At 35.3% G+C, this 22,219-nt stretch overlaps 1 protein-coding gene, 1 long non-coding RNA gene and 1 other non-coding gene across 3 annotated transcripts; 1 reads left to right on the top strand and 2 right to left on the bottom strand.

Annotated features, from left to right (window-relative positions):
- Positions 1 to 2,042: 2,042 nt before the first annotated feature.
- Positions 2,043 to 2,150, bottom strand: LOC145625820 (small nucleolar RNA R71). The gene has a single exon (XR_014110722.1). It is a non-coding gene; the product is annotated as a small nucleolar RNA R71 (small nucleolar RNA).
- Positions 2,151 to 5,866: 3,716 nt separating this feature from the next.
- LOC145624054 (uncharacterized) lies at positions 5,867 to 6,674 on the top strand. The gene is made up of 2 exons (XR_014110375.1): positions 5,867 to 6,320; positions 6,409 to 6,674. It is a non-coding gene; the product is annotated as an uncharacterized LOC145624054 (long non-coding RNA).
- Positions 6,675 to 6,787: 113 nt separating this feature from the next.
- Positions 6,788 to 9,033, bottom strand: LOC145624053 (protein LYK5-like). The gene has a single exon (XM_081676989.1). It carries the CDS (start codon positions 8,926 to 8,928, stop codon positions 6,886 to 6,888), a length of 2,043 nt encoding a protein of 680 aa, XP_081533115.1. The 5' UTR covers positions 8,929 to 9,033; the 3' UTR covers positions 6,788 to 6,885.
- Between the last annotated feature and the right edge of the window lie 13,186 nt (positions 9,034 to 22,219).

Raw genomic sequence — 22,219 nt, 5'->3', positions numbered from 1 at the left:
AAACTTGTTGGCAGCTCCCTACTTTATTTGTCCCTATTCGTATTATGTCAATTCCCACTTCCTATGAGTGCCAAGCATATTCACAACATGCTTTTAGCGTAGGCGCACTTCGAACGACGCCTACAGCGGCGTATCGAGGATCCTTTTTCCCCTTATTCCAGATCGCGCCCTCTCCTCAGCAGGAGAGGGATCTCCTAGTTTCAGCCGCGGGCGCAGGATGCTTGGTTAAGCAACTCCGTACCCAGATTAGAGATGGTGCGGCTGCTTTCTAGAGGGCTCTCCTTGGTGTTTTATTTTCATCTTTTGTGATGCATATATATAGCCCCTTATTCAAGTTTGTAATTATCTTTTATCTTATCAACATTTAGCCCAATCTTAGAGAGAGAAAGTGGATTATTACTCAAGTTTCCTTTATTGTATTCAACTTTGGTCAAGTTTAATCTTCAATCAAGCAACACTTCAAGTTTTCATCTTTCATTAATTCTCTCTTTAGTAATATCTAATCCTTTCTTTTATCTTTATTTATTTGCCTTTTTGTTGCTTATTTTCATTAATCTTATTAGTTCATCTAGTTATTATTGTTTCCATTGTTCTTAATTATGTTTTGTTTTATGTTGGTTGAGTTTATTTCTAGTTTTGATATTATGTTTAATCCTCCTTCTCTAGGCTAATTTCTTAGCTAGGGGAAGGGGGTGGAAAATATGTGTTGATATTGGATGAATGATGATGGTTGGATTGAACTCATGCCATAAATTGATGAAAGACATGATTTTTGATAGCTTGAGATTGTTGATGCTTTCTAGTTTTAATGCATGAAAGTGATTTGAACTAGATTAAGATCATCTCTATTTTAATGATTGCATGAGAATGAGTTGTTAAAGTGGAGTTTTATGGATTGTGCTTCTTTATTCTCTTGATTTGATTGAAACTAATAGGATGCATGAGAATGATCCTAATTAGTATAGACATTTTTCATTGATTTGCCTAGACTATTGCATGAGAATGAATTGTTTAGGTAGAATCTTGCATTGTGTTCTTTGGCATGTTCATCATGATAACCATTATTGTGTCCCCTCTTTCTAATCATGTTTGACACCCCCGCACCCCTAGCGTCGTTCTCTCTAGATTTTAATCATCATTATCTTTGCTTGTTTGTAGATTTAGTGTTTTTTTATCCAAAAACCAACAAAAACATTCCCCTTTTTACTGTTGCATTAGTGATATTGATGTTGGACGAGTGAGCTTCCTTAGTGGTTCAACCCTTTACATACCCCTATACTTGTATTAGGGTGGTTTAGGAATATAAATGATTAATTTGATTAGGTTAGTAGTTTAACGACCTATCTAACCCCTATCAAATTTTGGCGTCGTTGCCGGGGAAGCGGCTTGTTTAGCGTCTACTTTTGCTTTTGTTAGAGTCGTTTTACTTGTTTTTCTTATTGTTTTATTTGTTTTATCATACTTGTCATTGCTAATTGTTTGCTTAGCTTTGGTGAATGCTTAGAAGGTCTCAAGGTCCACCCACACATCAAATTGACCACGAGATCGACCGAACTTTGAGACAAGTCCGTAGGCTTTATCAAGAAGAGGGAAGAGGTCTTGGTGCTATAGTTGATAGTGAGAGTGATTCTTACTCTTCAAGTTCGCAAAGCGAATCAATGGCGGGACAAGAAGATGATGTTTTGTTTTGTGAGTTCGGAAATCCAGAAGATTATGAGCTCACGGGAGGGATTTTGCTACCCGTCACGAAAACCGACTTCACAATTCATCCCCAATATAATAAAACGGTCCAATCGGAGCAATTTTCCAAAAGTGCAAGTGATGAGGACCCCATTGAACATTTGGACCAATTCCTTGAGTTATGCGCGATGATGCAAACCAATAAAGTGAGCCAAGACTACATTGGTATGCATCTCTTTCGGCAATCTCTCACCAGAAGAGCAAAGAAATGGCTAAAGCAAGTAAAGCCTAACTCTCTCACGACATGGAGGGAGGTAGTCAAGGCGTTCTTGAAGCGGTTTATTTCCGAGGAGAAGACCGCCGAAATGAGAAGGAATATCGCATCATTTGAGCAAGAAGCCGATGAAAGTCTTGGTGAAGCTTGGGAGAGGTTCAAAGAGTTGGTGCAAGCGTGTCCTCACCATGAGTACAATCAAGGTTTGCTCATGCGGTTTTTCTACGACGGATTGGAGCCCATGTCAAGAGCCAACTTGGATGCGGGGGCGGATGGACAATTAATCAAAATCCCCCAAAATCAAGTTGAAGCAACAATCGAAGAGGTAGCAAAGAACTACTCTTGGGGGTAGAAGAAGGAATGCACCAAAGAGAGGTGGAATTTATGAATTAGAAAAGGTTGATCAAATGCAACACCAAATTGATCAACTAACAAAAGGGCTATCCAAGTTGAACACGAGTGTGAATGCAAGTGCAAGTGGTGGAGCAAGCTCCTCTCAAGTTAACTCATTCTCTTGTCAAAATTGTGGAGGAACGAACCATGATACATCTTATTGTGGAGGTTTGAGCCCCGAGCATGTAGCGGCATACAAGACAAGGCAAGATGGATTTAGAGGAAGCGGCGGTGGAGTAGCTTGGAGACAACCACCACCCGGGTTTGCATCTCAACCTCAACAATGGAACCAACAAGCTCAACCTTCCTACAATTCCAACCCTCAATACCAAAATTCAATTCACCTCCATCTCAACACCAAAACCCAAGAGGAAGCTACCCAAGGAACAACCAATACAACAATAAAACACAAGTGCCTCAAAGAAATCAAGAACAAGCACCTCAAGCGGAGCTAACACAAACTCAACTCCTTCAATCCATGCATTCACAAATGCAAACTTTTGGGCAACAAATGCAAAAAATAAGAGCTCACAACAAGATGGTTGATTCACAACTAGCGCAATTAGCCGAGAGAACTCCTTTCAATTCACCATCTACTCTACCCGGACAACTACAATCTAACCCTTCTCATAACTCAAAACCCAATACATGCAAGACGATTACATTGAGGTCGGGAACTTCCTATGAAGGTCCAAATGAGGGGGATAGTGAGGAAAAGAAGGGAGGAGAAGAGATTGTGAATGAGGACAAGAGAGGCGAGAAAGAAAAAGTTGATGAGATAGATGGAGGTTCGGAGAAGAAGAAGCTTGACAATGAGAAGACAACTTCAATTCCTAGTGAGGCTAGGAATCTTGATGGTCCGGTTTCTTTTCCCGGTCAACTTGCGGAGAGGAAGTTGAATGACAAGTTTGAAAAATTCCTTAGTGTGATGAAGAATTTGCACATCAACCTCCCTTTCATTGAAGTTGTGACACAAATGTCATCTTACTCCAAGTTCCTCAAGGATATTCTCACCAATAAGAGGAAGCTCAATGATGATATTATCACCCTTCCACATCAAGTGAGTGCTCTTGTCCAACATAAGATGCCCAAGAAGGAAAAAGACCCGGGAAGTTTCACTTTTCCGGTAAAAATCGGGAACATGGAAGCTAGGGGCGCCTTAGCCGATCTTGGAGCAAGTGTTAGTTTAATCCCTTCTATTCATTGCTCAAAAACTCAATATAGAGATGATCCCTACAAGGAAGACAATTCAATTGGTCGATCGGTCGGTGAAATTACCTTGTGGAGAGCTTGAGGATGTTCCAATTCAAGTGGGACACATCTACGTGCCTTGTGACTTTGTAGTGATGGATATGGAGGAAGATGTTAACACTCCTTTGATCTTGGGTTTTATAATTGCTAATCGGTTATGACCAGCTAACAAATTAACTCACTTTCTAGCAAGAGCTAATTATAACAGAAATAACAAAATGGCTATTTTGCCCTTAACGGTTGTGGATTAGCAGTTTTAGTTGATTCAAGTCTCACCTTTAGTTTTAGGTCGTATTTACATAATGATATTCTTGGTGTGGCTATGCTACGTTTTGTCCCCCCTAGTTTGCTTTTTCTCCCCTATCTTTTCAATTGTTTAATCAAAATTAATGATGTGACATCGTGAAATATACAATTTTGTTCTTCAAAGTGAGAAACCAAGGTGCCGTGGCCTCGTAACTTTTTTTCTTTAAAGCAGGCCATATATTAGTAAGAAAAATACACTTTAATAAGCCCAACTTTGCCTGATTTGTTTTAAAAATAATCCCAACTTTCTATTAATCTACAACAATCTAAACTTTAACTTGCATTTTCTTTCTTCAATCTCAATTACCGGTAACCTAGAGAAAGGGTTAAATTTTTTGTAAAAACATTTGATTGCCTCGTGTCGATTCTTTATTGGTTAAATAAAATTTAAAAGGAGTTTTTTTTTTTTTCTTTTTTTAGAAAAAAAGGAAAAAAAATAAATCAAAATCCAAAGCCCAAGCCTGCCATGACCACCAGCGGTGGTCACCATCGATCTCCCCAGACAACCCAATTTCCGACCTTAATTTACGATTTCCACCGTCCACCATTAAGTTCTGACGCTGGAAACCTACTATCGCCGCAACCCAACCTAGAAACTATAGTCGCTGGGACTGATTTCAGAGGTGGGGAAAGGAGGGTCGGTTTCTGAGGTAGGGAAGGGAGGGCGCGCTAGTGAAGGAATCTGTGTGGGTTTCTGCGATGCTTAGGAAGGTTAGGTAAGGGAGGGGAATAGTTAATTTGGTGGTGGCGTTGTGAAGGGCAGTGACGGTTTCTGAGGTAGAGTTGGGAAGTGGGAGCCGATTTCTAGTGTTAAGGGTGGTTTAGTGGCGGAAATCAATGGCTGAGGGCTGGGAGGCGGTGGTTTGGTGGTAGGTTGGGGAGAAAGGCCACCGTAGGTGGTGGCCGGTGGTTTGGAATTTTTTATTTTTTTCCTTTTTTTTTTAATTCTTTAGACCAATCACATTTTGACACGTGTTAGGTTACCTATAATAAAAGGTTGTTGACTTTTGTTGACCGGTTTGAGATTTTTTACAAGAAGACATGCATCAAACTTGAGATTATTACAGAAATAATCCAAAGTTGAAATTATTTAAAGTAAATTGAAATTGAGATTATTAAAGTATATTTTTCTATTAATAATGACGGTATAAAATTGTTGATTTATTTACTTCCATTGGTTTTTTGGTTGTTACACTTTTATTTTCACGGTTTTCTAAACATTTTATTAGAGGAGAGAGATAGAGAGAAAAATAAGATGGACCAATGTGGGTAGGAGAGAGATAAAGAAAAAAGAATGTCAAAAATGAAAAGTATTGCAACTAATTAAAATTTTCCAAAATAAGGGTCTGTTCTTATACATTTATTTTGAGTTCAGCTCAGTTCAATTCAGCTCCTAATTTCCTTCTCTTATAAAATATTCATTTCATTTCATTTCAGTTCAGTTCAGCGGAGTTCAATCAATGAGAACAGGCCCTAAGTAAGTGTAGCAACTATAAGAGCTTGTTTGGTTCACCTTATTTTTGCTTATTAGAACTTATCTGATCTGTTATAAGGGCATGTTCACATTTACTTAATTTCAGTTCAGCTCCAATCAGTTCAGTTCAGCTCCAATCAGTTCAGTTTAGTTCAGTTCAGCTCCTAATTTCCCTTTCTCATAAAATATTCATTTTACCTCAGTTCAGTTCAGTAAATGTGAACAAACCCTAATATGATTGTCTGATTTGACCACACTTTGACCTTAAGTGTATGATAATTTGTAAGGAAAAAATATATCAAGTGAGATCGTTAGATTCGTAATAATGTGTATAATATTAATATTTAATTTTCATAATTTTTTCATTACGGAACTAAAGATATTTAGCGATAAAAAACTGCACAAAAAATGATGATCTGTGAACGGATCTAAAATTATTATTTTTTTCAGATGTGATGTGATCTGATCTTGACTTTTTTTTTTTTTTTTTTTTTTTTTTATAATTTGATCTGATCTGAACTGAACTTAATTGTTTTAAATTGAACCAAACAAGGCCTAAAAAGAAACGGAGGAAGAGATTGACATGAGCTTCCTCACCGTTTCGTAACTACGGAGTACGAAGTAGTATTTTGGTAGGGGTAGAGAACCGCCAATAATACATGTGTGAGTGTGACTAAAGACACCCGTCAACCTAAACGAAAACCAAAAAATCAAACTGAAAGAAACCAGTGCTCCGCCACTTCACATTTCCTCGCCGGGAAAAGTTTCCCGGTTACCGGAATCCGGAAAATCTCCCGATTAATTTTCACAGCAAAAAATTACTTGAATTCAATGAAAGCAGTGCGTTCACAGAGATGGGGTTATGTTCGTATAATCACCGGCACCATTGTTGGCGGCATTCTAGGGTTTTACGTTATGCATCGTGCTGAAATCAGCTACAAGGTTCTTCTTTCTTCTTCAGTTAGTTTTTGTTGATTTTGATTGATTTTTTTAATTTTGATTTTTTGGGGTTTTTGATTTTGGATTGCAGGCGAAATGGGAAGAGAGATTGAAGAAGTATGAAGAAGAGAAGATGAGGAGAGAGAAAATGGAGTTTCAAGCTGATGATACTATTTATTTTTCTGATAATCTTTCATCTAATCAAAGTGGTAATGAACAAAATGAGATTTGAATTAGTTACTCAAAGAAAATTATGTTGAATCTGTATTTTTGTTTTTGTTTTTGTTTTGGGATTGAAATTGTATTATTGTCGAATGATTCGAGATAGTAATAGTACATAAGATTTTGATTGTTGAATGACTCTTTGAATTGGCATTACATTTGCAAAGTGTATATATATAACTGTAATTACATGAATTGGATTGTTACAAAAATAGTTGGGACTAGTAGATGAATGTTCAAGAATGATATAATGTAAAACTCTGGTATGAATAACTGTAAAGTCTGTAATTGCATAAATGATTGTTGGATTGTAATTACTACTACATGAATTGGATTGTTACAAGAATTATCTGGTATGGCTGAAGGAAGATGAATTTCCGAGCTCGTCTGATGGATCCCAATCCAAAGACGACGAGTATATCTTTGAGAGTGTCATAGAGACCTCGGACATAGTTGGTCGAGAACTCATGTCACGATCAACACATTTGTTGCCTAATTGAGCCAATGTATATGCCAAATCCAAGGGGTATTCCCTTCCTAGATTCGAGTCTATGAATTCCATTAGCTTTTCCCTCACATTGTCCCCCTCGAACACCTTTCTGATTACCATGAATAACAAATCGTCTGCACCTCCCTTGTTAGTTCCTGATGGTTTTACTGCTGGTTTTCCTGATAGAAGCTCGAGAAGTACTACCCCGAAAGAGAAGACATCTAGTTTGGTGGTTACTGCTCCGTTTTCTATGTACTCAGGGGCTAAGTAACCGTGAGTTCCTACCACGTGTTTGGTTAAGTGTAACACCCCGTTTTCACTTTCATCTTGGATAGTTCTTGCTAGCCCGAAGTTTGTAATCTTTGCACGGAAGTTGCTATCTAAGAGTACGTTGCTAGTCTTGAGATTCTTGTGGATGTAAGGAGGATGAATGTAGCTATGCAAGTAGTTCAGGGCATCAGCTATGTTACAAGCTATTTGAACTCTTTGTTTCCAAGTAAGAACAGGCGGGGAGAGTGAATCGTCGTCTGAAGATAGGTGCTTCTCTTGGCGAAAAAGCCAATCATCAAGTGAACCTTTCTCAGCATACTCAAATACCAAGTAAGTGTTCCCCTCATGGGTGCAATACCCAGATAAACGAGTTATGTTGGAGTGGTTGATACTCTTCAGAATATTAATCTCGTCATTAGGAACATTACCTTTCAAGACCTTGATTGCAGCTTCATCACCATTGAATTCGCCTCGAAACATAGAGCCCTTAATCCTATTTCCCTCACTGAAATTCCCTGTTGCTTTCTCTATTTCCTTAAACTTGTAAGCAGTCAATGACCCGATTGCAAGCTTCAATCCTTCCAAATCAACAGACGATGATCTTGTGCTGATATGACTAGTAGTGGTATAAGATACAGGCGTGGGTGTGTAAAATGATGATTCGGAAACCTTCTCACCTTTCTCTGCAGTCTTGTAGATTGGTAGCGGCTTCTTCTTTGAAGGGCGAATGAAGAAGCACCAGACAAGGAAGGCGCCAAGACCGAGCACCAAAACCCCAGCTCCAATCCCAATTCCTATAAACACCCCTTTGTTGGAAGATTTACCACCAGGACTAGGTCTAACAGGAGTAGATTGAGGAGGCGGAGCAGGTGAAGGAGGCAGATGGTTTATGCCAGTAGGAGCAGATGTTAAAGGCACTAAAATCGGCGTAAATGGGTAGATGACATCATCTTCTTTGAGATCATTAGCATCCAATACACTTTGCTGATCAACCCCAAACAATTCTGCAATCTTACCGACGTTATCACCCCAGGTGACAAGGTAAGACAGCAGAAACTGAGACCTGTATCGCCTCGTCTGGTTAGCAGTAGGACAGGCACACATGATTGGCACCAGTAACTCATTCCCAATGTGGAGATCAGTGATATTGAAACGGTTCTGAGCTACCATAGCTTGGCATGTACTTAACCCCTGATACGTATTGTTAGCCGTCGTGAAATACGTTTCAGTCGCAGCCTGCAGCTTGTACCGTGCATTATGCTGGTAATATGCAGTGCTGTTTCGCCCTCTTGTCCTACCACAGGAACAGGTGACAGGAACAATGACCAGACGGCCTGCAGGGATAGTGTCAACCTCGGATATATTATTGGCCTGGGCGATAGCTGGGGCGCTCGAGTTAAGTAAGAAGGCGATACTTGGGGGATTAGCATACGGCTGTTGTGATCTGAAGGTGATGTAGGATGTGCAGGAACTGTTTCCATTGCACACAAAACCATTTGTGTTGTTATAGTTGTTGTTACAGTCTAGCTGATTGTTGTTTACATACGTCTGTTGCGAATTCGATTGCCGTATTTGGAATTGTAGAGTTGTGATTGTGATTAACACCAAAACTAATGAAGAAATTTTCATGGTTGTGTAATGGTGGATTGCTTTCTTCGAAATTGAGGTTGAGTTTGGAGAAAGATTGGGTAGTTGCTAATAAAGTAATAGTGGTATTAATTGGTAGGCGGGGACTTTTTTGTCTATTACGAACATCGTTGAAAAAGAGAGTATTATTGTGATTTAAGTATACACTCTAAATTCCATTGAAAGTCTAAATTATACTTTTATTGTTAAAAAATTCATGTCATAATTAAATAAGTTTTAATTATTGATGTGAGTAATTTTTTTATTTTGGGGAGAATTATTGTGAAATAATTGGATATACAGGTAGAAATATAGAAACAAGGAATCAATTTCGGTACTCCAATGACTAAGCACACTCCCTTGTATAGCCATAATTCATCCCGTCTTTCAAAAAAAGTCATACCTCCTTGTTATAAATTAGATAATACGTTTTGACTATTAACAATATTTATAAACTTTATTTTGACTAATATTTGTGATTTATATTAATATAAAAATATAATTATGTGTGACTGATTTTGTTAAATTCATTTCAATATATATTTAATTAAAAACCATGTTTTTATAGTACAATTGTATAACTAAAGTTATTTTCAATTGAATTTTAGCATTGACAAACCTAATAAAGACATGTATTATCATGTTTCAAAAAAAAAAAAAAAAAAAAGAAAGACATGTATTATCAAATTTGAAATGGATGAATTATATATCAAACCAGAAAGAAAAGTGTAATCATAGTCATACTTCTAAAAAAAATAATTTAAAAATAAATAGAGCCATTATTGAGGAAGTACAAGGCCTACAAGCTGTAAAACCCAAATTTGGAATAAAAATTGTTCCTTCCCTCTAAATAGGCATTGGAACTTTGGAAGTATTGTGCATTTCTTCTTAATTAGTTAAAGTTTAAGGGTATCTTCTCATTGACTGAACTTAATTGAACTGAACTGAACTGAACTGAATTGAGCTGAATTAAGCTGAACTGAACTGAATTGAGCTGAATTGAGCTGAACTGAACTGAACTGAACTGAACTGAAATGAATATTTTATAAGAGAAGGAAATTAGGTGTTGAGCTGAACTGAACTGAACTGAGCTGAACTGAACTGAACTGAACTGAACTTCAATGTAAGAGAACACGCCCTAAGAGGTGGTACATGATATGATATGTTCAAATCCTTTGATATCTATAATTGTACACTAACAAATTATTAAAAAGCTCATATTTTGTACTGCATATTAAGAAAACATATTTTCTGTATCAAAACAAGATTAATAATAATCTACCTAACAATATTTATTTATATAAATTTAGTGATAAAAAATTGTACATAAAACAATAAAACATGTTCAAAATTTATTTATTTTCCTATCATTTGATGCTAATTTTTTTTTTTTTTTTTTTTTTTTTTTTATTATCTAATTTGAGTTAAGTTATAAAATTATAAGATAAGGTAAACTAAACATAGGCTAAATTATGTGTATATTACTCCAGTGAGTCCAGTCTAATTATCATCGCAATTAAAATTTCTTTTGGTACCAAATCATGAATTAAAAAAATAGAAATGAATTAATTTGGGATTATGATGTTATCATAATCCATTAAACCAGTTTATAATAATTAAACAGGCCATGATAATGTGGGAATCCTATTAATATGTATGGCCATATGGGCATATTTCATAGAATAAAATCGTAAATAATGGGTTGGCAGAATAATACAAGGGCTGTGTGACGCGTTTTTAGCATTGACGTTGACTTTTTCCTCCAACCGAACAAAATTACAAAACTAATTCTCTCTCCTAATTTGACTGGTTAGATAGGGTGACAATTCTATGTGGGCCCTAATCATAAGACTATATACTACGTACTATTTTTTTTTTGACACCAAGACTATATACTATAGTACTCGTATGAAGTACTCATAAAAGTATAAACCACGGCGTGCACGGCGGAACTTGTTCTTTGTTGCGGCATTGAAAGAGGACCGATTAAAATGACTAGTGCACATAACCAAATTTGTGTTTGGCACTTGTCAACTTGAGTACTTGACTATAAAGGTGTCAAAACCGAACCGACCCGAAAAAAATTATCCGTTTCGAATTGTAATCGATCCGATTTGATCCGAGAAATTCAAGACCCAAACCCGATCTGTAACCGAACTGAACTCAACCCGAATCCGAACTTGACCCGATCTGAACTTAACCCGACACCGATTTGATCTGACCTGAACTCAACCCGAATCCGATTTGACCCGACCTGAACTCAAACCGAACCGATTTGACCCGACCTGTGTTCAACCCGATCCGAAATTGATCCGAAAAATAACCGATCTAATCCGATCTGTTTTGACCCGAACTGATATTAACCCGATCCGATTTTAACTCGATTTGATTTTTACCCGATCCGAATTCAACCCGATCATAATTAATTATTTACTTTTTTTATTCAAGTTCTTATACTATATATTTACTAATTATTAATAAGTTAACTTTTTTACTACAAAGAAATAATCCGGAGTCTTAAGTTTACTTCATGTACATATCAATTACTACATATATTAATTTACTTTCTGAGCTTTAATAAATGCCACAAGATCTAATAAACCTAAACATTAAGCGGGAGTTAATTGATTTGCTTGTAAATCTCTAGTTAAATGCTGCCTAAAGCCTATTGTCATTTTTTGAATTTCCTCCCATTCTGTTATATTTTATGAACTAATAATTCTTTTCTCTAACACCTACAACCAATTATATCAATATAAATCACATTACTACTAGTCTGATGCAACCTATAAGAAACAATTATGAAAGCAAAATAAATAAAGTTTTAAAGGATATATCAAGCGCTTACATTTTCATTATAGTAATTAAATATATTACATATACATAATCCAATGGTTCAAACTTAGGTATTTTTCAGTAGTTTCATTTTAATATACAAAATACGCTGCATATAATATCATTGCAATGTTTCAACTCCAATAATATGTTATGGGTACGACTTCCTCAAAAATAACAAAAGCCTTGCACTTCAAAAAAAAATTCAGCCAAACACAAAAAGGAATTGAGCCGAAATTGATCGAATCGAGCTTGACCGAACCGAAATCATCCGAACCGAAATCAACCCGACACAAATTCATCCGACCCGAAGTTACCCGGCTAAACCCGTTTTAAACCCGATCCAAATATATCCGAACCGAAAGTGAATCGATCGGAAGTTGACCCGACCCGTATCCGGCCCGGACTCGATAGACCATGACTCGAATTTGACCCGACCCGATCCGACCCGAGTTAAAAGGATAATTTTGATCCGAACATATCCGACCTGAATAGACCCGACCCGAATAGACCCGACCCAAACTTCATCCGGTTATCCGAATTGACACCTCTACTTGACTACTTATTGTCAACTTAAGTATTTACGTATCAATTATAGGGTTTTTTTTTTTTTTTTTTTTAAATAATAATAATTATTATTTTTATATTAAGGTAAGAAAAATAGAGGACGTTAAGAGACCCTCAAATTGATGTTTTATACAATGTACTCTGTATATCATATAATTAATATATAAAGCTAAACTTTTAGCCAGGCGACGAGACAACGACACTTGACGTTTCAACTTTTCGCCAAGTGTCGTGCCACGTAGGATGTAGTTATATAGAATTCAATTTGTTGGATAAAAAAGTTAGTTTAGAATTTTATTTCGATCAAATTTGGATTGAATTTTAGGATAAAATTGTTAATTTAAAGTTTTATTTTTGATAAAGTACCAATATTTTTATCATGAATTTTATTTTTTTTGATAAAGTACAAATTGAATTATAATTTTATTCAAAAAATAATTAGATTATAACTCATATAAATTATTATATAAATTTATTTTTTGTATCATAATATTTTTCTAGAGCGAAGGAATTAGTTCAAAATGTACCACATCCATTGTTTATAATATATTCTAATCAATTAAAATAATATACTTCACATTCTAATATAATTTTATTACTGTGTGTAGACATGTAAAACAGGTCGGGTTACCAGTCATTATAGGCAGGGTCATTATTTCAGGTTACGGATCAAGAAACATTTTTCACCAATATTATTATTTGTAGGGAATAATTTCAAGCTTTAATCCCACTAGCTTGAACCCCACTGTGATCATACACTAAAATACGGTGGCGTCCAAAAGGGAAGAAGATAGAGCAAAAGAGTCGCCAACAAGTTTTAGGAACTTGTAAACCGTTCATAGGATGAAGGTTACACCCCTTCACGATCCAAGAGATCGTCAACTCCATAAGGTCTAGAACCAAATAAGGGTTCGGGGATGAAGGTACAAATCCAACCTAAAAGAGATTGAACCTGCCCTAATAATAGGCCTCTACTTTATTCTGATCGTATTCATGTGCGCTTTCCGATTAACATGCAATCAATAGGATTAACCCTTAACCTGTTTATCTATGTTGGTTGAATATTAATGCACAAATAAACTATTATTGGTGATCACTTGAATTATAATCATAATTAACCCTAAACAAGATTATTAATATCTTATTAAGCGTGATTACAAGTACCAAATTCCCTTTAAACACGCATAAAAGGTGTGATCAAGCAATAACGATAAATATCAAGCAACATAATAAATAATCGAGCATTAGAATAAACATGAATAATAATAATCATCAAAATAATAATAATAATAATAATAATAATAATAATAATAATAATAATAATAATAATAATAATAATAATAATAATAATAATAATAATAATAATAATAATATTCATAATCATCAACAATTATAACAATTATAATAATTATCATGTTCATGTTAATATTAAAGCATAATAAAAATAGCAAGATCCTAGGCATGATACTAACAAGATTAATAACAAACCCTAGCATGTCACTAAGCAATAAAAATCAAATCTTTAGCCCTAACATGATACTAACAATCATAAATATTAACATAGGAAGCATCGCAGGAATCATAATAAGCATATTTGATATTATAACCTTTTCCCTAAACATGATACTAGGAATATCATAATAACAATTTAAACATGATTTCTACATCAAAATATCAATTAAAACCATTAAAGCAATTACTTTGATGCCTCGTACCTCTTTCTAATAACAAAATACACACGTTAGTAACTTCAAGGAAAATAATAAACAAACAATTAAATTAAATAATTGAAATAAAGATTTGGGACCAAGCCCTCAGAAATTAAAACCTTTCACGTCTAGGGCGAAGGCAACTTCGAATATGACTAGGTGTTTCTATATCTTGTGAATGCGGAATTTTGTATGAGAAAACAAAGTTTAGAAAGAAAAGAAAGAGATGAATGATTTAAGAGAATAATCAAGAAAATCTTGATGAGAGTTGGTGAATGATTTAGAGAATTAGAGAATTAATGATTGCGAATGAAAACTGATTGTAGGTGAATGAAAACGGAGTTTTTAATACGTTATTTATAGAGAAAATTAGCCAAAAAGATAAAATATCAAAACAGAGCATTTGGCGCACGCAAAACGAGTTTGGCGCATGCAAAACAGAGCTAGCGCCAGAACCAGCTAATTGGCGCCAGGCGCCAAGCCTGGTTCCAGGCGCTGATTTCAGAAATTCATGCGTTTTTGTTTTTATCATATCTTTTGATCCGGAAGTCCAAATAAGGAATATAATATGTCGTTGGAAAGTTCTTAAAGTCTACTTTCCAACCCAATCATAATCAGATTAAAATATTTTGTAGATAAAAAGATATGGCCAAAATAGTGGAAGGGTGTCAGTTTTGGATAAAGTTTCATGTCTCATTCATATCTTTTTCGTTATAACTCAGATTTAATATTATAATATATAATTGGAAAGATAATTTCAAGATCTATCCAAACATATAAAATTTGGATAAATATTATGAGGCACGAAAATAAAATCTGAATATATTCCACTTCGTACAAAACAAGGATTCTTAAAAGGAGTAGTTTTATTCAATTTCAAACTCTTTAAAACATAATTATCAATCCTAACTCCATTAGGATTTAAAAGAACCTTCTAGAGTATTGTAAAAGACTATAATCAATCCTAATAGCTTTAGGAATGATAATTAATAATAGGCCCTCCTCTAGATCGTTGGGCCGCATATAAAGCTCAAACCGGGCCTAGTTTAGTAAATTGGCCATAATTTCCTCAATATTCATCGGAATTGGGCTTATAATATATCGTTGGAAAGCTCTTGTCAAGCCCCATCCAACTACACCATTATTGGATCCTTATCATGGACCAACCAAACTGGATTGACTATTTTCTTAAAATAAGTTTTCAAAAACAGAGAGAAGAGAAAAGAATTAAAACTATCCGCAACACTAGACTTTCCACACTTTCACTTCATTCGATTATGATTCGACGTGAAAGGTACTCATCACCGGGTTTGGTTTTGGGGAGACACAAATGGGTGTCTACATTATTATTAGTCATTACATGTCTACAAATTTAAATCGTCACAAAAACACATCAATTCCTAACTAATTTTGTATCAATGATATGTTTTAAAATTTGACATATAGATTAAAAATATCTTAAAATTCAATAAACAACCCGGGCCTCGCACGGACACAATACTAGTATACATATATAATGGTTAGAGTTTTCTTGGAAAACACTAAGTCCTAACCTAGAATATACTACAGAGTACAGAGCTAATTCCTACTCTTTAAACAGTTTAAACAAACTTTTTTTTTTTGGCTGCAAACAAAAGGCTGAAAATTGATTGGGAAGGAATGAAACGTGGCATAGCTACACTTTATTACATCATTATGTAAAATACGACCTAAACCTAAAGTGGGACTCGTCAACTCACATTTGTTGTTCTAAGGGTCTATTTTAATTTACTGAACTAAGCTGAACTGAACTAAGGGTCTGTTCTCATTGACTGAACTGAACTGAACTGAACTGAATATTTTATAAGAGAAGGAAATTAGGAGCTGAACTGAACTGAAAATAAACGTATGAGAACAGGCCCTAAGTTGAATTGAAATGAATATTTTATGAGAGATGGAAATTAAGCTGAAGAGAACAGACCCTAAACCTTTCAAAATAAGGACAATAGTTTGGTTATCAACATGGACTTGGAGCTTCATTAATCACTATGCACTTGGGGCTTCATCATTCACTATGCCCATTCTTTTTGCGAACTCCAGACCATACTCTACATCCAGGCATCCAGCACCTCTGACTCCTTGAGTGCGATAGACTATATGAAAATCACACCAGAAAAAAATATACTCGTAGATTAATTATGACATTATTGACATACTTCCTCTGTTCTTTTTTACTTGACTAGTTTCTTTTATCATGCTTGCCAATGCAAAACTTTAACGGCCAATAACTTTAATTCTCCCTAATTAAAAAATATAAAAGTTATATACTATGATAGTACTTATTGAGACGAATTCAAAATGATCCAACATAAATATGTTTTTCCTTACATATTATTCACAAAACATGGTCAAAGGAGGTGTGGTGAATAGTGTAAAAGTCAAAGAGGGTCAAGTAAAAAAGAACGGAGAAAGTATATGTTAAAAAAAACAATTTAATGACGTAGAAAATCCAAGTAAATCTTCGTGATAAACTTGGATTGCTTATCTCGTGGAAATTTTGTAATAAACTATCATTGAAATGCGTGCCCAGGCAAAAAAACAATTGTTTTATAAACAAAAGTTCTGACATAGTGCAAGTTGGCATAATAAAGTACATTAACGGAGAAAACTAATGTTATGTGAGGATCCGTGAGAAGCAATTCTCATCCTCAACTAAGTTGAGGCATGAATGACTCAACTAAGGGGTAATATGGGAAATCCACATTTTGCTTCTGAAAAGGTTCTGGAAAGTGTGTGGTCCCCACCCACCCACCATCTTTCCTAGATAGTTTATCCAAAATTTAAAAACCATCCAAAAAATTTGCAATTAAATTCTGTAAAAGAGGAGAGAGAAAACCATATGTCCAAAAAACCATTTCTATTCAAGGAGAAAGAGCAAATTTAAAACCGCTAAGAAGTTTCCAATTTCGCATCGTTTAGGTTTGTCTTTAAGCAAAATTTGAAGCATTGTCTGGGTTTGTCTTCAAGCAAATAAACGGATTGCATTTTCGCCCTAATTTGCTTGCGCCATTGGATATAAGTATGAACCCTAGTTGTTTAATTTATGAACGAAATTTTGTTTTTGTTGGGTTTTATCACTTATTGAAAGTTGTCTGTGCAGTATTACTTGTTCAAATTTGTTTGTGTTCTATCCCTAATTTGGGTTTTACGACCTGATCAATTTGTCAAAGTTAGGGTTTTCTGGAAATTCTGCCCTTTATTTGTCGATTGTAGTATTACTTGTTGGGAATTTATTATCTTTGTTTAAAATTGGAGAAATGTATGTGAAATTTATTATCTTTGTTTAAGATTGCATTGTAGAGTAAGTAATATGGCTGAAACTCATCAATTAAATGTATGTGTTTGATGGGGAATGTTCATTGCAATTTTGTTTGGTGAAGTTACATGCTTTAGAACTGATAAACTCATGATTGGAGAAACTTACTGCGTTGAAATCGTGAGTTCAGTGTTAAAATCGTGAATACAGTGTTGAAATTCCCAAAATTATAATTATTTGTTGAATTCTCCAAATTGTGAATGTTGTTCTTGGCCCCTATGTTGTAGTTCTTGGCTTGTTGTTGATACCATAATCATTTTATTTTTGATACCATTATGTGGCTTGTTTGATACCATAATCATTAGATTTAAGATACCATAATGTGGCTTGTTGGTACCTATTATTGAAACCTTTTATAAGGTTAGTGATACCATGGAATTGTTAGGGGTAAGTAGGGTTGTTTATTGGGAAATTCTCAATGGTACTCTTCAAATTTATTTTAGTCTCAATGGTAAACACTAAAATTTCAAATTATCTTTGGTAATCTAAAATTTGTATAAGTAATTCAGTGGTAACATTACTTAAGCATTTTAAAGAAATATTAACCATGGTTAATGTATTAAAAGGGAGGGAAAAGAGAAATGTCTAAAATACCCCTATTTAAAAAAAACCACATACTTCTCCCCCTCCCCCAACCCAGCCAACCCCGGTCTACCCACAACGCCGACGCCGGCGACGATCCCACCACCCATAAAAACCATAAAAAACCTTGAATTGATGTGGGTTGAACCTAGAAGCATAGCATTTGAAGGATTTATCCCCTTAATTCTATTATTCAAGTACCCAGGTGAAGAATTAGGAGAAATTAAACCAATATTGGCATTTTCATGAGCGAATGATTAGGAGAATGAAGCAGGTGGTTTCTGGGCAGCGGCGGAGTTCGCTAGTTCGCGAATTGATTGAAACTTGATTAATCAACAAAGCTCTGAAGAACAATTATCGTAATTAGGGACAAAAATCAAGAAGGCAATGGAGGAGAGAGAAAGGTTAAAGAAGACGATTATTCAATCTGGGTTTTCGAGTGAATTTTTGGACGAAATTGAAGGAAACATGAGGGTTTTAGGGGAGGTTGGGGTGTCGTGGGTGGAGGAGAGAGGGAAGCAGCTGGGGTCGCTGGATGGCGCCGGCCGCCGCTGGCAGGGGAGGGGGGCGTGGGATTTGGGTTGGGGTGGCTGGTTTTTTTTTTTAAATTTTATTAATAGGGTTATATTAGTCAATATGTCTTTATTTAACTAGAGTTAGCTTGTAATTGCATATTTATGTCATAATGTCACCATTGAATTGATAAGAGTAATTAGTGAGCACCAAAGATAATTCCATAAAACTTTGTTTACCACTGAGAATTGTATAAAATTGGAGAGTACCAAAGAGAATTTCCCTTGTTTATTTGAATGGGTATAAACATCCAAACAAAAACTGGTTAAGTGTTGTTGTTACTACAAAGAAGTATATTGATTCTGTATTTTTTTCCCGTGTGTTGTAATGTAGTTAGTCATGTCGGAGCAGTTGAATGTGACTTCCGTAGGATGCAGAAGTAATTGGGGGGTATGTTTGGCATGATTGATTTCAATTTGGAGTATATCTCTCAAAAATGTATGTATTTGGTTGTTTTTTTGTTTGGAGTTTGCAGTGTACCCTTAAGCAGATAATGGGGAGTAGAAGTACTCCCGCTGCTTCTTCTAGCAAACAAGCAGAACAAGTAGTGAACAACAAAAGAAAAATGAAAGCGGCAGTTGTCATTTTATAACTTGTACCTACCTAATTAATTTGGTATTTTGGACTTTTGGAGCTAAGCTATGTGTACTGGTGTAAACATCCATAAAAGTGTTTTTTGTGGGTTCTATTGGTATTGAATATTGCTGTCATATGTAGATATTTGTCCCTGTTTTAATGGGGGAACACTAGTGGTGTGCTGCGTCCTCCTTTAAAGAACAAAAGATATGGCTAATTGACTCCATGTACTCTGACCCTACTAAGGAACATGAAGCTTTCATACCGAAATTGGTAGAAACTTGTCTGTTATTCACTTATTTGATATAATTTGTTATCGAATATTGGTAATTGGCTCATGAATTTTGTATTACAGATTGGTGCGATGGAGGTGTTGATTAACACCCATGACAACAATTGGGAACAGGGTACTCTTGGAGGGTGGCCTATTCAAAGCATTGAAGTTTTTCACCAGTCTGATCTATGAGTTCACTACTGCTATGTACATTGTTAAGTTGTTTAAACTCTCTTGTTTTCAATAACATTATTGTGTCCTCTTTGCACAGTGTTAGTTGTGGGGTTATCATGCTGGCTTGCATTAGGGATAGTATAGAGCATTTTCATACTAGGTTTTAAGTGGTAAATGTGATAATATTGTTTTATTTCTGTATGGACTTTGAGTTTCTAAATTATGTTTTTTAACATTTTTTTTGCACATCTTAATCCATAGGAAGGAGGTGTTGATTCCCAGGACATGGAATTCTCCCGGGCATCGCTTCTTATTGAGGATTCTCACTCCGTTTGCAATGAAAAGCGGGACAACTTAGATGGAATAACAGTTTTATAGTTTGTGTGGTTTTGGAATTTGTGTTGGCTAGATAGACAGTATGTAGGTTTTTGGTTCAGAAATTGTCTGGAATTTGTGTTGGCTAGATAGATAGACATTATGTTTGGAATTTGTGTTGGCTAGACATACATTTATTTTGGTTCAGGAAGAAAGGAGATGGGATACCACATCTTCCCAATCCTTTTTGTAATGGTATCACAATTGCTGCTACTATGATACCATTTGTACTAAAGTTGCTTTCAAATATATTTGTTTGTTTTGTGCTAATGTGAGACCATTTTAATATTAGTATATAATGTTTGTGGAAATCCAGTCATGTAGAAATGGTCTCATGTGGAAATGGTATACCATATAGTAGAGTTTAATGGTATACCATCTAGTAGTGTTTAATGGCATACCACCTTGTAGTCAATGGTATACCATCTCGTAGTCAATGGTGTGTAATAATTTGGCACACCTCATGCAAATGCTTATGTGAAAGTTTTTGGCATAAGATCAAGTAATTTTTATAAAAGACACAACAAATATATGTACACGCAATCTAACAAAAGTAACAATAATTTCACATAAAACCTATCAAAGTAACAATCTACCAACAGAATCGTATATTTAACAATCTATCAAAGTAACCAATTAGATCACAATTCAAATCAAACTAAGTCTAAACTCAACATCTTATGGAGATGAAGCAAACCTAGTATTTCGTTGGATTTGAATTATGATCCGTAGTCCCTTAATTAGAGAGACAGTCCATTAACAACTACACATGTAATTAGGAATTCATTAATAATTCCATGATCAATACCATTCTAGTTCGTATTGGTATCTATATCCGATAATATCTGACGAGTTGATGGTATTTAGATTAAGTAGCAAGTCGTTGGGAATGCATTAAATGCTTAAATGTTTGTGTATAAATAAGATGTTAGATGTCACCATTTTGAATTATTGTTACAAAATGGCCAATACCTCTCCAAATATATGTATGAAACTTAAATCAACTCAACTCTCACCATCTAGATTCCATACCATCCTCCTTATGTTATGTTTTTAAAGCCCCTATGTAGCTGTGAGGTAGAGTTGAATTTAAACCAGATCTTCGACAGGGAATACGATAAACGTAGATGCTATACGGGTGGCATTGCTTTCTTTTGCGTTGTTCACTACTCGTGCTTTAATTTGGCAACCAAGCCGTTCTGGTTCCGTAGAGGAAAATATCATGAGATCGACATCCATTCCGATCGGCGACCTTACGAAGGCAATGACTACGCTTATATTCCTAGGGGCATTGTCACAGTACATTGGAATGCCCTTGGTGTAGATCGGCCGTCTATCAAATCACTCTTCAAAACACTATACGATAACCTCAAACCTTGGGTTATTTTCATTACCGAGTCTCGCGTCAATAGGAATACTTTGGCCAAAGTAGCTGGGCAACTGCTTGGTGGATACCGAGTTTCTGGTTTTGCACCCCGAGGGTCTACAGGTGGAGCCGTTGTAATGTGGGATGGAAGGTTAATCCCCCGATTCACTGACCAACAACAACTTGCCAATGTCGACATACTTAGTGTTAGATTTAGAATGAGAGATAATAATTAATAAGTAGTCTTAAAATAGTCTCTGTTTGTATTGTATTAGTACCATATGGTTGTATTTCAGCACCATATCTATCTTAGATAGTTTGCTAAAGTATACCAACCAGGGTTTGGATGGTATTTATGAAGATGGATGAATTCAAGTTTGCAAAGTTATTGACTGTTTTTGATGGGAATAAATGCAACATATCTTTAGTATCTCCATTAAATGAATACATAAAATATGAAGTAGTTCCATTGAATGAAGACATAAAGAGATAATTGATTTTCCTGAAAATATTTGTAATATAATCATGTTGCGAGTGTATCATACGAACTTGATAAGATGGTATCCTAAAAGTTACAAGGATGGTATACTTTAGTCCGTAGTTGGTCTTGTACCGATCCACTTGTAAGCCTAGTTGGTACCCTAATTTTAAGTGCTAAAGTTATTAATGATATGAGTTAATATCCGTAGTTGTTTAACTTTTTAAGTACTTCTTTAGTGTAGTTCATTTCCAGGTATCATTAGCTTAGGAGCAGATCATTTGTATGACACCGTTGTGTTGTTATGGTTAAGACTTAGTAGTAGGTACTAATATGTTGTTTGAAATTGTTATGGTTAAGCCTAAGTAACTGATATGCTATTTTAAAATTGTGTATGTGTCAACTCTCCTTTCATGAGTATTTATGAAAT

This window comes from Chenopodium album, chromosome 3 (assembly GCF_948465745.1).
Source record: "Chenopodium album chromosome 3, dcCheAlbu1.1, whole genome shotgun sequence".
In the NCBI taxonomy this organism is placed as follows: Eukaryota; Viridiplantae; Streptophyta; class Magnoliopsida; order Caryophyllales; family Amaranthaceae; genus Chenopodium; species Chenopodium album.
Note: the sequence above shows the minus strand (reverse complement) of the source record. Positions and strands in the feature narration are given on the sequence as shown.

Bases quoted from the DNA above. Each gene is read 5' to 3' on its own strand.
- LOC145624053 (XM_081676989.1), bottom strand. From the start codon at position 8,928: ATGAAAATTTCTTCATTAGTTTTGGTGTTAATCACAATCACAACTCTA.